This window comes from Periophthalmus magnuspinnatus, chromosome 9, assembly GCF_009829125.3.
Source record: "Periophthalmus magnuspinnatus isolate fPerMag1 chromosome 9, fPerMag1.2.pri, whole genome shotgun sequence".
Taxonomy (NCBI): domain Eukaryota; kingdom Metazoa; phylum Chordata; class Actinopteri; order Gobiiformes; family Gobiidae; genus Periophthalmus; species Periophthalmus magnuspinnatus.
This window is the reverse complement of record NC_047134.1, coordinates 4601691-4617938: the sequence shown is the minus strand read 5'-3', so window position 1 is coordinate 4617938 and position 16248 is coordinate 4601691. Positions and strand designations below refer to the sequence as shown.

Below are 16248 nucleotides of genomic sequence, written 5' to 3'. Positions count from 1 at the left end.
CTCTTTTATGCTATCCGAAACTTTTGGATCACTTAATGTCAAATTTATTATTAATAAATTTTTTAAAACTGCATACAAATTAGAAAAAGAAAAGATCCAGAAAACTGAGATCCAGCTCCAGCCGTTCACATTAGGGAACCGTTCGAAAGATCCGACTCGTTCATGAATGTCACATCACTAGAATAAAGAGAAAAGCTTTGAATCCCATAACAGAGTCGAAAGTCCCATCGCTACCAGAAACTATGACAGGGCTATCTATTAGTGATGTGGTGTTCATGAACGAGTCGGCTCTTTTGAACAGTTCCTTTACATGAATAGTTAGAACTGTTTTGAAAAGAACCAAATCTTTTTCTTTCTGCAGAGCAGGCAACACCACTGAGAGGTTTGTTAAACAGAAAACATATTTGGCATTGTGATAACATGACAAATGTTTATTAATGTAATGTTTGAGTTATAATCTACAAAATACAAAGGGTAAACTTTATCACTCTCAGTTTGAACCACTTTAAACACATCTGTGCTTGAGTCGTTTCTCTCTAAATATTTGTATAAAATGAATTCTCTGTCATTCAAATAAACCAGGGGCGTCAAACTCATTTTCACTAAGGGCCACATCAACAAAATGGCTGCCATCAAGGGCCAGATATAACTCTGGCAGTATAAATGTCACTAAATGCAACCAAAAGTTATGTAAAATAAGCTCAAAAATAGCTCTTTCTGTTGATAAATAACTCACATGTCAGTTTATCAGGGGATACGCAGTTACAGACATTTTTAAAAGTGTATAAGGGCACACCTGCTCACAAACCTTCAGCACTGCTTCAAAAACAGCCTTTTAATTATTGGGCAATTTGTTGTTTTTCTTGAAGGCTAATGTTTGCATACTTGCCTCCATGTTTGGTGTCAAAATGCCGACATAGATTGTACTTTTTCACAACCGACTCCGCCTCATAACACATGTATGTTTTTTCATACAGGTTTTTCTCCTTGATGCACGAACTTATATTCAGCTTTCTCGAAACTGCCCTAAATGTCTACAAATATCACCTTCCTGAACATTTTGGGATCATTATTTGCAAATATTTCTCGTTAGTTTATGGCCAATGCATACATTAAAGCAGCATGGATTTAATTTAAAATGACAGTCGCGCCTTTTAATTTACCGTCTCGCGGGCCACATAAAATTACGTGGCGGGCCACATTTGCCCCTTGAGCCTTGAGTTTGACAGACGTAAAATTAGCAGTTAAACAGCCAGTCTTGAATAACGATCTTTTACAACTTTACGCATTACTTTGGATTCCTTAGACTTCTCGGTGGGGTCAGAATGGCTGAGGCACTGATGCGTAACAAGTTGTGGGTCAGTACCTCTCACGTATATACGTGACACACCCACTCATCATATGATAAACCGAGAAGGATCGTGGAGCAGCTTACGGTGAGGCAGTGATAATGAAGAGCAGGCACGCCAGGCTCGCTCACGGTGTTAACGGGCACGCTTAAACGCATATACGGGTACTGTATCTCCCGCTGTGACGTGGAAATGCTATAAGGTGATGAAATAACGCACAAAGTTTAAATTAAAATGAATAAATGCGGAAAAATCGAGGTAAATGGTGAAATGCATCATGGGAGCTGCTGCTGTGAACGAGTAAACACTGCCCCCTTCTGTTCCTGATGCCTTGATTGTAAAAGCACTTTGTACACTTGTGTATTTTTTGACTTGTTTTGTTTTTACGTGTGGACTGGACGGTGTCTGATGTATGTTTGACTTATTTTGTTTATTATATTGAAATAAAAGGGTCACAGGCTCCTGAAAATGTGTTAAATCCATTTTGTATTTTTACTTAAGTTTTCAGACAATCTAAAAACTTATTTGGCAGTGTTTGCTAATGTGTGCATTGTGTCTCTATGGTAACTGCTGAACTGCCTGTTTGACATAAATAACTTAACGCACAAGGCAGAAAAGTTAAAGAAATAGGCCCATGCTGCTAAAATGAGTCACTGTAGGGAGCAGTGGCATGGGCTGCTCTGGTAGAATCCGCTGCTCTTTTATTTTAACTCATAATATCAGAAAATAAACACAGATGCCGTACTGCGTCACGAATCCAAGTCAACATTTGAAAAACGGAGCAAACGCACTTTAAGGTCAGACTAAAATAAACAGCTTTGATGCCGAAGTACCTCTCTCCATTTGTCCAGGCTGGGGACTGGCACAGAGGGACACACACACCGACCAAGTTTGTATAGGGTTAGTGTGTTAATAAGAGTAACAACACTCTGGGTCCTGCGAAGACCAGTTTAACGGTTATATAAAACAGATCTGCAAAGAGAAGCAATTTCAGAAGAGTCAGGGTTAAAACCATCATATTCGACAAAACATACAGTCTAATTAAAGATTATTTGGGTCACAAACCCAGCACTCAGGTGGGTTAGAACTATTACACTCAGCCAGTCCATATGTTGCCCACTCTTGGACAGGCTCAGATCTCAAACACAACACAAGGGCCTCATCTCTTGGATCAAAACCCAAGACTGTCCAGCTATTCAAAGTGCCCATGTGATCGTCCTCATAGTGCAGTGGCTGAGTGGGTCCCAGCAGCACTTGATTGATGGACGGGTCAAATGCAGAAAGTGAATTTCCCTCATGAGGGATTAATAAGGTATAACTTTAACCTTATTTAACATAATGAGGTTTGAACAGAGGTGGAGTTTCCATTTGGTTCCATCTTGTGCCATCAAAAAGGTGGTGGAAGAGGTGGAGGAGGTTGAGGAGGTGGAGGAGGTGGTGAAGGTGGTGGAGGAGGTGGTGAAAGTGGTGGAGGTGGAGGAGGTGGAGGAGTTGGTGAAGGTGGAGGAGGTGGTGGAGGTGGTGAAGATGGTTGTGGAGTGCTGCAAGCTTTTATGGCAGCTCATATTCCATCTTATTTCACTCAATTTATATGAATTCATATAAAATAATTCATATACATTTCATATAAATCAGGTTTGTGTGAGTCACTGTGTCTTTGACTCACTGAACATGTTTAAATCTTTCAGTGTATTTCATTATGTCTGAAAAACATTTTCTCATCTTGGTTTGATCATTGTGAGTAGAGTTGGCATTTTCACACATTTCATTCAAACCAAGAGATTTTTGTATTTGAGACACATTTTGTTTTTGTTTCATGAGCGTGTTCATTTCCAGGATCATTTCCTTCATTTTAGTGACAAAACTTTTGCTTTGATCTTTATTCAAAAAGGTCTTGTTGTGAGTTTGCTCCTTTGACACGAGGCTGCTTCATTTCATTGGCCCATTTTTCCTTTCATATAAGTTCATATATTTTCAGTGAGTCATTTCATTCAAACACATCCACAGGGTGGAATGAACACAACAGTTCCTTTCTGTGTTGTCATTTGAAAATCCATCACAGCGTCGCATTATTCAATCCGCATAAACATCAGAGCAAGGAGCAGCTGTAGCAGACGTCCAAACGATCACTGCCATAATGCTTCTGTATGCAGACACAGGTGATGCTCATCTGGGAGGGGCTAATACGGTGGTAACATAGCTATCTATATCTATGATATACCTATATCATGTAAGGAGGACACCTGGTTTACAGAGATTTCTATTGGTTCAACTGAATATTGTAAATGTGTATCGTTTATCTTGTGTATCCGGGATCTGGGGTCATTTCCAGTAAAGGTTGGATCAAACTGTATGCAATCCGTTGCATTCCAGAGCATTTAGAGGTCTATAAAGAGATAAGCCTTTATATGTTTTCAGAGGTTTGTTTTCCTGATGTGTCTGGTCCATGTTCTGGTTCTGAGCCTACTCCTGTGTCCTCTCAGACCTAAGGCTTCAGTCTGTGCTTCAGACAGAGCCACACAAACACTAGACTTAAACTTTAGCTGATCATGTTTTTATGTCATATTTATGATGACTGTACTTGTGTATTGTTAGGCCAAACCCACAGACTGTATAAAGAAGTGGACTGGGTATGACGTCTTCCACAGCGTTCGGCTCCAGTCAAATGAAGCTCATCAAGGCTAGCAGTTATAGGGAGAATTTGGAGCAAAGTTGTATATAAGGAATTCTGACTGAGAGTATCATAGCAACCAAAGAGCCATTCCAGAGCGAGGTTGTTGAAGGTAATGCCTCTTTCGTTGCTAAGCGCTGTGCTTAATCAGTGGTGTTGGCTCTGTCAATCAAACCTTTGCTAATGCTAACAGGAGCGACCTTGGGGAAAGAAGGTGCCTGATTTTTCTGTTATTTGTGTAGTTATCTTGAGTTAGACAAAACAGAGAAAGAAAAACAAACACCAGGATCATGTAGAGCAAAATGATAAATCTGACAGCAGCAGTTACAGAGAGAGGCGCCACAGTTTATCAATGTAAAGTGAATTGGAGTTGGTAGAGCCAGAAGAGCGCCCAAAATCCCTTTTTATTTGGAACGTGGTGGCTAGCAGGTTTGCCATGTCCATTTATACAGTCTGTGGCCAAACCTGAACCAGGACTGAACCAGGAACCAGGACGAAACCAAGGACTAACCAGGTCTAAACCAGTCCCTCAACCAGGACCAAACCAACTCCACACAGTAGGTCTAAACTTCTCTTTTGTGAAAAACAGTTTTAATAGTGAATAGTTTTCTGTACAACACTTTTTGAACTTGGCACATTTCAAAGACGACAAAAAAAACCAACAGATTTTCAGCCACAAACAGCAAAAAGAATGATTAAAATCATATAAAATTTTCTTCACAAGACAAAATCTGCTCAAAAGAACCAACAATACACATGCAGCGCACCAATGTACAGTAAATACAAGAGAAAGGCATGCAAACGCACCAATCAGGACGCAGAACCGCTGACTGAGGCCCGCCCAACCAGTCAAACCCACCAATGAGAATCAAGAAGGCAAAGTATGAAACTCCCCAAGGTTTAGCTACAAGAGAGAATGAATGGATTAAGTGAGGACTAAAGCAGGACTAAAGCAGGACTAAAGCGGGACTAAAGCGGGACTAAAGCGGGACTAAAGCGGGACTAAAGCGGGACTAAAGCGGGACTAAAGCGGGACTAACCCAGGTCTAAACCAGAGTGGAGACAAGTCCAACCCAAACTTAAACCAGGTCTAAACCAGATCTGCTCTAATCGAGGTCTAAACCAGGTCTAAACCAGAGCAGAGACAGGCCCAACCCAAACTTAAACCAGGTCTAAATCCGGACCAAACCCGGAACTGATAACTGCATTACAATCACCTCTTGCTCTCATTTGGTCTAAATCTGAATTCCAGTTTTAACAGAAGTGCTTTGTGTAAAACAGAAATCGTGAGGTAAAATTTACACTTTCAACAATGACCAAAACTCTGAGGACATTCACATGTTGGGATGTTGGGGATTTTTCAACCATCTTGAATTTAAAATCTTAATATTTTACAGTTTAAATGTTGGCAATATTTCACAAATTACAAAAATAATCTAGAATGTTTGGTTCAAAACGTCTGATTTAAGTTAAAAGTGAAATATATGGTAAAGTATAGACAATTTAAACTAAGCCACGTCCAGAACAGGGACTAAACAGGCACTAAATCTGATGAGGACTCAAGGTATAAACCAGGACTAAACCAGGACTAAACCAGGACTAAACCAGGACTAAACCAGGACTAAACCAGGACTAAACCAGGACTAAACCAGGACTAAACCAGGACTAAACCAGGCAGGTCAAAACCAGGACAGAGACAGGTCCAACCCAAACTTAAACCAGGAATAAAACGGTTTTAAACCAGGACTGGACCAAGTATGAACAAGAGGGATTTAGACCATATGCGAAATCCTAACTGAACCATGATTAAACCTCTTTGATATTCTCTATAAATTAATAAAAATCTTTCGTCCTCAAACTTGTGGTCATAAAAAAAACAGTTTTATGAAATGAAGGCCTCTGAACCACATGCATCGTTTCAATATAAAAAAGTAAAAATGGATAAACTCTAAATATTTCAGCTTTTAAAACATACATATGGACAAAACCAGAACGTTCGACCAATCGGGGCACTCCGAACGGCAGGAGGAAGTTCCGTAAAAGGGCATGTGGAGTGAGGGCTCATGGGAAACGTAGTCCGAGCAGCAGCTGAGTCTGTGGTCTGCCATTTTTGGTCCGTTCCTTCATAGACCCCAAACGTCAGGAGCCAGGCAGGTCTCAGGAGTTCGAACCCAAACCGCGATTCAAATACACAAACAGTTTTCATAAAGAACCTCTAATCAGCCAAACAAGGGGCATTGTTTAAAGATGGGGTATTTTACTTCTATGTGGTATTAAAGAGGGGGTATTTTACTTCAGTGAGGTATTAAAGAGCTATTACAACACAATCAGCTGCATCCCACTAATGAAACTACTGCACAGCACATCAGGTTTGTCAAGTTGCCGTGTACAGTTTTGTATCATGTTTTCGTATATTTATGGTGAATTGTCGTGTGGGAGCATGGGTGATGTAGGCTTGTGGGCAGAGCCTTGTACAGAATCTTACAGCTAAGGAGGGTTTGAAATAGGGCCCGGGAGAGATCGCTAGATTACGCAAACAAGCATGACATCTAAAACCTCTTCAGGCGTGTTTTTGGTGAGGAAACAGCGTTATAACATGATTAAAAACTATTTAGCATAATACCCCCTCTTTAAAGATGGACTGTGCAACTTTTCCTGTGTGGGTCTGTCATTTGCTTGTTTCCAGGGAGATGTTGTTTCTTTCTTGAGAATGTTTCACAATACGGTATTAAATGTATAATATCTATTAAACTTAAGGTGCTTTCATTTTTTCTGTATCTGATTCTGATGAGTTTTACTGTCCAATAATCAGGACGTGCGCGTTAATGTGCTAGTTGTTGTTAGTTTTACCATGTTGACAAAAACTGCTCTGGTTTGTGAGTTTTGAAAAATGCTTATAAACTCATGATGGTGAGTAATTGGGATGCTCTGAATACATTAAGTGAGGAATAACTTTGGACCGCTGTAAACAGTTTACAATGAACACTGAGCTCTGAAATGCTTGTCCCCATGGAGACAGATTTTAGTTCAATGCCATACTGTGGAACATTCAAGACAAAACAGCATCTTCAAGACAGAGCAGGTGGTGGATTCCATCATGGAAATGTTACATAGTGTAACTTTAAATATACAACTTCAACAATTACAAAAAGGGATTCAAAAAGGGCCAAACCAGGACTCAGTGAGGAGGTTGTGGGTTAGACTCCTGATCTCTCTGAGTGGAGTGTGCATGTCTTCCCTGTGTGACTGTGGCAGAGTGGTTATCTTGGAGGTTGTGGGTTAGACTCCTGATCTCTCTTTACAAAGCTACATGTTAAAATACAAATATATTTTTATTAATTTGAAAGCGTCGGCACTAAATAAATGAAGAGTAGAGGCTCTTTATAAAACGTGCTCCTTTGCGTCAGGTGCTGGTCTCTTTGAGTCCATGTTCGCTGCATTCTTACGACGTTTTGACGAGGTCGTACACGTAGATGTGAAAGTCGTCGTCGAACTTGATGAAGTAGACGGAGGGCTTTGCCTCGACCTGGTGAATGACCATCCCCGAGCGCTTGCCTCCATCCTCTTTGGCGTACTCCACCTGTTTGCCCACCAGACTGTCCACCACCTCCCCGGGCTCTCGCTCCGCACCACCCTCGTCTGGAGAAGACAGGAAGAGCACATTAGAATCACACTTGCAGTAATGACACCAGCCTCTGTCACTATGAGGAGGGAGGGACCTCTGTGTCACAGCTGCCCTGGGGCAAAGTAACAAAGGTGAGGCAGCTGACATCTCCAGCCTTCACACATTCACGGGCCCTGTTCATGGGCATCAGGCTTAAGGGTTAAAGTGAGGAGGACCTGTTCTTGGGCGTCAGGTATAAGGGTTAGTAGCTAGTGTGAGGACAGTGCCTCTCTTCAGTCAACAGAACGGACTGTTGCCACGACAAATCCTTCAAATCATGAGGAACTTCATAAAACAAACCCAAAACCAGACCACCCCCCAACGATTAATCTGCAGTTCAGGTTATGTGCAGACAGCCTGTCACTCACACTACAGAGGAGGCAGGAGGGAGGAGGCAAGTGGGAGGAGAGAGGAGAGAGGTAGCAGGAGGGAGGAGGCAGGAAGCACGAAAGAGGAGGTAGGAGGCAGGAGGGAGGAGAGAGGAGGCAGGAGGGAGGAGAGAGGAGGCAGGAGGGAGGAGAGAGGAAGCAGGGGGAAGGAGGGGGAGAGGTAATAGGAGGGAGGAGGAAGGAGGAAGCAGGAAGCACAAAGGAGGAGGCTGGATGGGCCAGTGTGGTCAGAGCATGCGGTCACTGTGCTGGACTCACTGTTGTCGGGCATGATGCGCAGATCGCCCTCCTTGTAGTCGTCAAGCAGCTGGTACATGTAGAGCACTGGGTCCTTCTCGTAGGTGATGTAGAACCAGGAGGTCATGACCGGCGCTCGGGCCAGAACCATCCCCCTCCACTCCTCCTTCGGCCCCTCCTCCGTTTCAAACATGTGCTCCACAGCTTTACCGATCATCGTGTCCGCAAGGGGGGAGTCTGCGACACGAGAGGGCGCTGAGTGGAAAGAGAAAGAGAGTCATCAGAGGAGCAGAAGAGTAAAGGAGCAGAAGCCAGAAGAGCAGGAGCCAGAGGAGCAGCCCCTGGTTGAGATCTGATTTGATTGTGGTCCCTGGTTCAGTCCCTGGTTCAGTCCCTGGTTCAGTCCCTGGTTCAGTCCCTGGTTCAGTCCCTGGTTCAGTCCCTCGTACTGACCCACTCTGTCTGGGAGGATCTCCAGGTTGATGACCCTCTCGTCGGAGAAGATCTCAAGTCCGTAGATGCAGTCGAAGCCGTCGTATTTGATCAGATACAGAGACGGGTTCACCGGCACCTGGTCCAGAACTGTGCCCTTCCACACAGACGACTTACCTGCACAAAAGCACTGCAGGTAAACAACGACCTCTTTGAGAACTACACTCATGTGTCACTCCTGTGTCTCCATAAGGTCTTGTTGTGTGTAAACGCGGCTAACCCTGTAGTTTAGCTTCCTACAAAAATGTTCTAAAATTCATGGGGATTCACAGATTAATTCAGATTTCAGTCTTTAAAAAATATATGCGCCAGGACCAAGCGCCAAGTTTAAAATGAGATCGGTGAACTTAATCTGGATTTTAAAACTTAAAGCATAAAGCTAAAAATACACAGGAGGATGAGAGGGCATCTGACACACAGGAATACAGGAGAATGGGAGGGCATCTGGTCACTTACTGCCTTCCTTCCAGATGTGTTGGATTCTGCAGCCCACAATGTTCCTCCTCTGAGTCTGAGCCAGAGCTTTACTGGCACCAACACTGGTCTTTTGCTTCCTAAAGGAGACGAGGAGAGAGGAGGAGGAGGAGACAAGGACAAAGCAGACAAGGAGACAAGGAAAGGAGGAGAGGGAGGAGGAGGGGGGGGGGGGGGGGGGGGTACAGGGACAAGGAAATGAGAAGGAGGTGAGAGGAGAAGAGAGGAGACGAGGAGAAGAGAGAGGGGAGACAAGGAGAGAGGAGAGGAGGGGAGAAGGAGGAGAGCGACAAGAGAGAGGAAAGTAGAGAGGAGGCGGTTAAAGGACAAGGAGAGAGGAGAAGATGAGAGGGAGGAGCAAGGCCATGAGGAGAAGAGAGAGAGGAAAGGAGAGAGGAGGGGTTAAGGGGACAATGCGAGAGGAGACGAGGACAGAGGCGACGAGGAGAAGGAGGAGACAAGGAGATGAGGAGAGAGGAGGAGGAGAGCGAGAGGAGAGAGGAGGGGGAGAGCGAGAGGAGAGAAGGGGGTAAGGGGACAAGGAGAAGAGGGAGGAGGAGATGAGGAGGGAGGAGACAAGGAGAGGAGGAGAGAGGAAAGGGGAGAGAGAGGAGGGGGTTAGGGAACAAGGAGAAGAGGGAGGAGGAGACAAGGCGAGGAGGAGGCAGGGACAGAGGAGAGAGAAGGTAAGGAGAGAGAAGATGAGGGGAGAATGTTAAAACATGTAGAGGTTATGGAGATGACATCGCAACATTATGAATTTTTAGAACGACAATGGTGAGTAATGACATTTCCTCCTGTAAAAAATACTCAAAACTAAATCTAAGACATGACTGAGCTGCTGTAGTTTAAAAACAAACATAAAAGTCACAACTCTGAGAAATGTTTAGTTTGTACTTGATTCTAAAACAAGAAAATAAAGTGAAGAGTGAAGCCACAGGAGACTGCAGACTCTGACTCACTGATACAGACTCTGGATCAAACACAAAACAGCTGAACCATTCTCTCCTTAAACAACAGGACTCTCAGTCAGTGTTGGGGATATAATTGTTCTGGGGTGACTTGAAATGTAATTTATCGCCACAGACTATATAAAGAAGTGGACTAAGTGAGTGTGACGTCAGCCTTCGCTCCCGTCAAATGAAGCTCATCGAGGCTAGCAGTTATAGGGGCCAATTTGGGCTGAGTTCCATATTTGGAATTCTGTCTGCGAGTATCATAGCAACCAAAGAGCCAATCAGGAGCAAAGCTGTTTAAGGTAACAACCCCTTCCTGCCCGCACCACTGGTTTGGCAGTGGGTAGGCACTTAGAAATGCTGTCAATCAAACCTGCTGCTAATGGTAGCAGAAGGAACCTCACGTAAAGAAGGCACCTGATTTGTTTTGTATGTAACTCATGATATGAACATTAATAACAAACAGCAAAATATAAAAACCACAATCATGTAGAGCGGGTTAAAATGAACATTTTAAGACTAAAATGACGACTATGCAGCAGTTACAGAAAGAGGGGCTACAGCAGTTACAGAAAGAGGGGCTACAGCCAGTCAATGGAGCCGGAAGCGCACCCCATGCTCACCTCCTATTTGGAACGCAGCGGCTTGCAGGTTAGCTATGTCCATTTATATATACAGTCTATGTTTATCTCCCTCCATCGTTAGCTAACAAGCTAGCAAACTTTAAGTTTCCATGTTGCTGTATGAAGATAATTTGACAAAAATCAGACCAAAAAGGCCAAAGAAACACATTTTGTACATTGTTCTGCTCATAGTTCTGCGTCAGTAGAAGCATTTTTGAAATACAATGATGTCAGTGCATAACCTCTATACAAAACACAGTTCTTGAATATCGCATGCCTAAATGTAACCACACCACTTCATTATGGGTCAGCAATAAAACAGAGCTGTGGATGTCTAAAAATAATCCATAGATATCATCCCTCCTTTTCATTTTACTTTTATTATGCAGAACAGCACCTTGTATGGAGCAGAGCAGGTCTGTCTAATGGGCATTGATCAGTTTGAATGCTTTAAATGGAGAGGGCCACAGCCAATTCTCTGTCGGCAAAAACATGTGGTTTGGAGCAGAAGAAGGACTTTTGAAGAAGAGATTCAGACTCACAGCTCACCACATTCAGATCATGTGACTCTGGGTCTGGGTGAAAAAAAGTCTTAAGTGTAAACTTTGATAAAACTTGATTTCTGTCATAAGTACTTACCAGATTTGACTGGTCTTTATGGACTAATAATAATCATACAGGTTCAGGTCAAATTGGATCTCACATAAATGGACTGGACTTTGATCATTTAAACATCTTGGACAAAAAATGTTTACTCTGTTAACAGCTCGAGCTAAGCTAAGCGGCTAATGCTAGCAACTTTACACCATGATGATTTATTTAAGAGTGTTTTAGTCACATCAGGATCAGCAGTGAGATAAGCTGGATCTTCAACTACTTTTCAAGGTGGGTTGTGGAAAATTTTGAGTGCACTACTTTTACACCAAGTGGACATTCAGACACTAAAAATGGCATGACCTCTAATAGTGCCCCCTGTAGGAAGAGTGGACATTCAGACGCTGCCATTTTTTGTGTAAAATGTCACTGATTAAAAGCTAATGTCATCAACATTCCCTGGGAGTGTGATTCTAACTGAAGGCACTGCTCTTTCAGAAGCTCTGTTAGACTTTATTCATTAATGTATTTTTTTTTTTAGCTCCAATTAAAATAACAGTCACAAGCTAGCTAGCATTAGCTAGCAGCTTTTCAGTTTTTCACTCTCATGTTTTTGTTGAAAATCTAACTCCTAAACAAGACCATGAACACTCGCTGTTTAAATCTATTTTGTTTTTTCTTAAGTTTCCAGACCATCTTAAAACTTTTTTCACAGTGTTTGCTAAAGTGTGCATTGTGTCTCCATGGTAACTGCTGAACATTCCACCATTAGAGACACATGTAGAACACCTCCAGCATGTCACTGCCACTTCTTCAGTTCTTCAGAACTGAGCATGATCAGTGAAATGTCTTCACTCATACAACGATTTGTCCAGATGACAGATTTAAACTTCGTCTTTTGCTACAGTGGCTAAGGCATGTGGCAAAATGAGACTAAACCCACTCACTGCAGCACAACAAATTTTCACAGTTTAGTTTAAATATTTACTTGTGAGGGTTCTTCTTCTTCATCATGTTGACAGAGACTCCAGAGTGTCCTGCACAAAAAGAACAGATGGAAATCAAACAAAAAAACAAACCCGGTTCCGCCCCCGGTCCAGTCCCATCCCCGGTCCAGTCCCGTCCCCGGTCCAGTCCCCGGTCCAGTCCCATTTCAGTCTCACCTCCATCACCCGGAGGTCTGGGGACAGAGTTTTTGAATGGCGTCTTCATTTATAAAAACTCTGCTGCTGTTACCACGACAGCCAAGGGAGTGGGGCAGTTACCGTGATGACCACAGGGGCAGTTCAGGCGCGGGGGCAGCAGGGGGTAGCACACGGAGCTCCAGGCCGTAGGGGGAGGGGCAGTACCGGGAAGGCCGAGGGGGAGATGGTGAAGGGGTTTGGGGCAGAGGAGGAGGAGAAGGGGGTGGAGGTCCCAAGAATTAGACCAGACCCAGAGGAAAAGTCATTCACACCAAAGGAGCCGGGGGCAGACTATCTCCTGAAGCGCGAAGTCCGACCTGAAACCAAACAAACAGGAGGATTTAACGTTAATGTAAAAATATGTTAAAATCCACAAATATTTCCCTGTTTGTCAGTAAAATCTCCACTAAGTCACTGTATTATAGTGCATTCCAGTCGGCCTCGAAGGTCAGATTTTCCAAGTTTTGTGACCTTGAAATTTCTAGTTGCAAACTCTGACAACCTTTCAGAGTCAGAGTTACAAAATCCAACACTGCGGGTCCCTATGTTTGGTGAAAATTCAAAACCCGACAGTTATACATATATTTATATATAGAAATCATATGACCTGCTCCGGTAGACTTGCTCCTGGACTGAGCCTCTTATAAATACTCTGTTATGCTAACTGATTCGAGCACTTCCTTAGTATTTGTTACTTTACTAGAACAACTGGAACCGGCATCTGATCTTTAACTCAGAGATTACGTCATTCCGAGATCTGTGTTCCAAGGGCAACTGGAATGCAGCATTAATCTGTGTGTTTAACCGAGACATTGAGGGACGGGTCAAATGCAGTTTTAACCCAGACACATTGAAGGATGAGTCAAATAAGGTTTAACCCAAAGACACTGAAAGACGGGTCAAATGCAGGTTTAACTCAGAGTCACTGATGGAAGGGTCAAATGAAAATTTAATGGGAGACACTGAAGGATGGGTCAAATGCAGGTTTAACCCAGAGTCACTGAAGGACGGGTCAAATGCAGGGTTCACATTTCACCTTTTTTTCCAGATGTGTCACCACTTCAGTCTCATAGACCAAACTTTATGTTACTGGTGAGTGAAAAGTGAAAAGAGACTGGTTCAAACAAAGCCAAGGTTTTATAGTCAAGGGTCTTAGTCCTCCAGGGTCAGAGGTTAGGGTTGCATTCCTCCACCGCAGGAGTCTCCAGAAGAAACAGGAATGCAACCAGGAAGTAAACAGTCTATAATTTCAGGTAAAGAGGAAAGGGGCCTATGTAACTCTATGGGAGATTCACTGTTTTTGAATGAAATCAGAGCAGAAAATCCAAGAAACACAACAGATTTAAACACTTTTAAAGAGAAGACGTTGGACTTTATGCCAGTTTGTATTTCATGTGGATAGGCCCAGTAATTACACAGACTTTTACCATGAACCAGGTCAACACATCTGAGTTAAATTACTGCTAAAGGCATCATTAAACTTAAGCCTTAGAGACTCAATACTGTATAAAGATACAGTGTGTAACCTTTTCAGGTTCACACCAGACTGACGTGTGTTGCTCGAGTTCCACACATGTAACAGTCTGCTGGCGGAATGCCATGACAAATACTTGAATCTGATTGGTTGAAGCTTCACAGCAGCAGAACAAGTCAAAAAATCAAAGTCGAGTTAAATCCAGATGCACAAATTTCTTCCCACTGCATGACCCACACAAACTAAACAGTCTGGATTTTCACTAAAACAAGCTCACGTTCATCTGCGTCAACCAGTTTGTTTGGGTTCATTTGCGCACTTCACCTTTGACTCCGCTCAAACCACAATGCAGATGAAATATCAGTTTGTGAACTAACAAATATCACTTAATCTGTCTGGCCAGGTTATAGAGCGCCCCCTGCTGTCTCCATGGAGATAGATAAGATAAGATAAGATAAGATAAGCCTTTATTAGTCCCACAGTGGGGAAATTCCAGAGTACCTCTGCACCAGAAAATGTACATAGTAGACCTTTATTAGATGTACATAGTAGACTTTTAATAGACCTTTAATACAGCGGCACATTACTGTGACTGCACATGTAGAATAATGCAACGCTGGGATTTCCAAACATTTCATGGACATGAAATAAAGAAAACACATAATTTCATATTCTACTATTGAAAATTGTTCATTATTTTGTGTCACAGTTCGGTTTCTCTGCAAAAGCTGTTACTAAACTCCACTAAACTGGGCACAGATTATTCATGGGTTTATATGCAGCATTTTGAGGATTTTTTCCCATTCAAAAATATATATTTTGTTGCTAATCACTATGGCAACAATCGTAATTTTCCATCATTCTGAAACCGTTGGATAGATATTCATGCGTTTCAAGCTATGGCAACCGTCCTCCGTGGTCATAGCAATTAAGCAATTAAATCAAACACCTTTTGAAAGGGAATGGTCCTCACCGGTTCCCGTTTGTCTAGTTCGTCTGAAATCCATGAATAAACTGCAAAGATTAGGCTAATATTTAACATATAAAGCAAAAACAATACGTAAGTATTTAAAATTTATTATTTAAAACGTCCAAATGACAGACTGTAACACCGTTAAAAGCCGTTGACATTTCCACATGTCAATCCACTGCAACAACAACAAACCGCAGGAGCTATTTTTCCACGTTCCTTTGTTGACAGAACATTTAGGACGACATTTTGGTAATCCCGTGTTTCCCCTCGGTGTCCCCGCGTCTCCTGGCCTCATTCCAGGTGCATTCCCGGTACATTCCCGGCAGATCGCCGGTGTTTGGCTGCGGCTCACCTGTGCAGCGGAGGTGGGTGTGCGGCTGTCAGCTCGGGTTTGCAGCAGAGGTCACGTTTCTCATTAAAACTCATTACCAACCAAAACCGCGCGCCGCTCTCCGGTACCAACAGCCTCGGTACCACCCCGGTACTCCCGCAGCGGGGAGACGTGTTTACTGAGCCGCAGCGCCGTGCACCGAGCGAGGACACGGTAAAAGCTCCGCTGAACAAAGGGAGCGGGAGTTAGCCGTGTTGTTAGCCGCAGGAGCTAAAGCGGGGGAGCTAATGGGGGCTAACTGGGCTAAAGGGCCGCATGCACCGAGACCGGAGCAGGGGGAGGCTCGGCGGGGTTCCGTTACTTACCGTGCACCGATCAGAGCCGCTGCAGACGAGGAGCAGGCCAAGCAGAGCCGCCGCGGAGCACCGGGACCGATCCGCGTTAAAGGAGCTGAGCAGTGAGCTGTATACGGGCCGGAAGTTTCGCCTTCACAATAAAAGTCTCCGAGAAGTGAGACTAAACGTAGACTAAACACTCACAGACAGCCAGGGATTATTATCATTGTTTCATTGAGTGTCCTGGGAATATTTTGGTTAAGTTAAAACAAAACATTCTGCCTGGAGATAGATCAGCTTTATGTCATTCTGGAACGGAGACAAGCAGGCGGCATGTCCTACACCTGGCCAAGTTACAGGTCAGGTTTGGGGAGAGGCAAGTCCGGTGACAGTAAAACTGCAGATTTTAAAGTTTTTTAGCAATAAAATCACCCATAATAACATAAATGTGTTTTATTTTAGTTCATACACAGTGAAGAACGAAGTAAAATGTAATATGAAA

General features: G+C 43.3%; 1 protein-coding gene and 1 non-coding gene across 2 annotated transcripts; both read right to left on the bottom strand.

The window, feature by feature from the left end:
• Positions 1–1318: 1318 nt before the first annotated feature.
• On the bottom strand, positions 1319–1420 carry LOC117377010 (small nucleolar RNA U13). The gene has a single exon (XR_004541916.1). It is a non-coding gene; the product is annotated as a small nucleolar RNA U13 (small nucleolar RNA).
• A 3178-nt stretch (positions 1421–4598) lies between these two features.
• Positions 4599–15881, bottom strand: LOC117376375 (spindlin-1-like). Its single transcript, XM_033972835.2, has 7 exons — positions 15777–15881; positions 12613–12950; positions 12438–12486; positions 9259–9356; positions 8764–8919; positions 8332–8565; positions 4599–7659 (listed from the first exon to the last, which is right to left on the bottom strand). The coding sequence occupies exons 2-7, from the start codon at positions 12659–12661 to the stop codon at positions 7463–7465; spliced, it is 783 nt and encodes a 260-aa protein (XP_033828726.1). The 5' UTR covers positions 12662–12950; positions 15777–15881; the 3' UTR covers positions 4599–7462.
• Between the last annotated feature and the right edge of the window lie 367 nt (positions 15882–16248).

Bases quoted from the DNA above. Each gene is read 5' to 3' on its own strand.
- LOC117376375 (XM_033972835.2), bottom strand. From the start codon at position 12,661: ATGAAGACGCCATTCAAAAACTCTGTCCCCAGACCTCCGGGTGATGGA. The intron at 9,357-12,437 runs GTAAATATTTAA...CGTCTCCTTTAG, and splicing joins AAGAAGAAGAACCCTCACAA to GAAGCAAAAGACCAGTGTTG. The intron at 8,920-9,258 runs GTAAGTGACCAG...GCTTTTGTGCAG, and splicing joins ACACATCTGGAAGGAAGGCA to GTAAGTCGTCTGTGTGGAAG.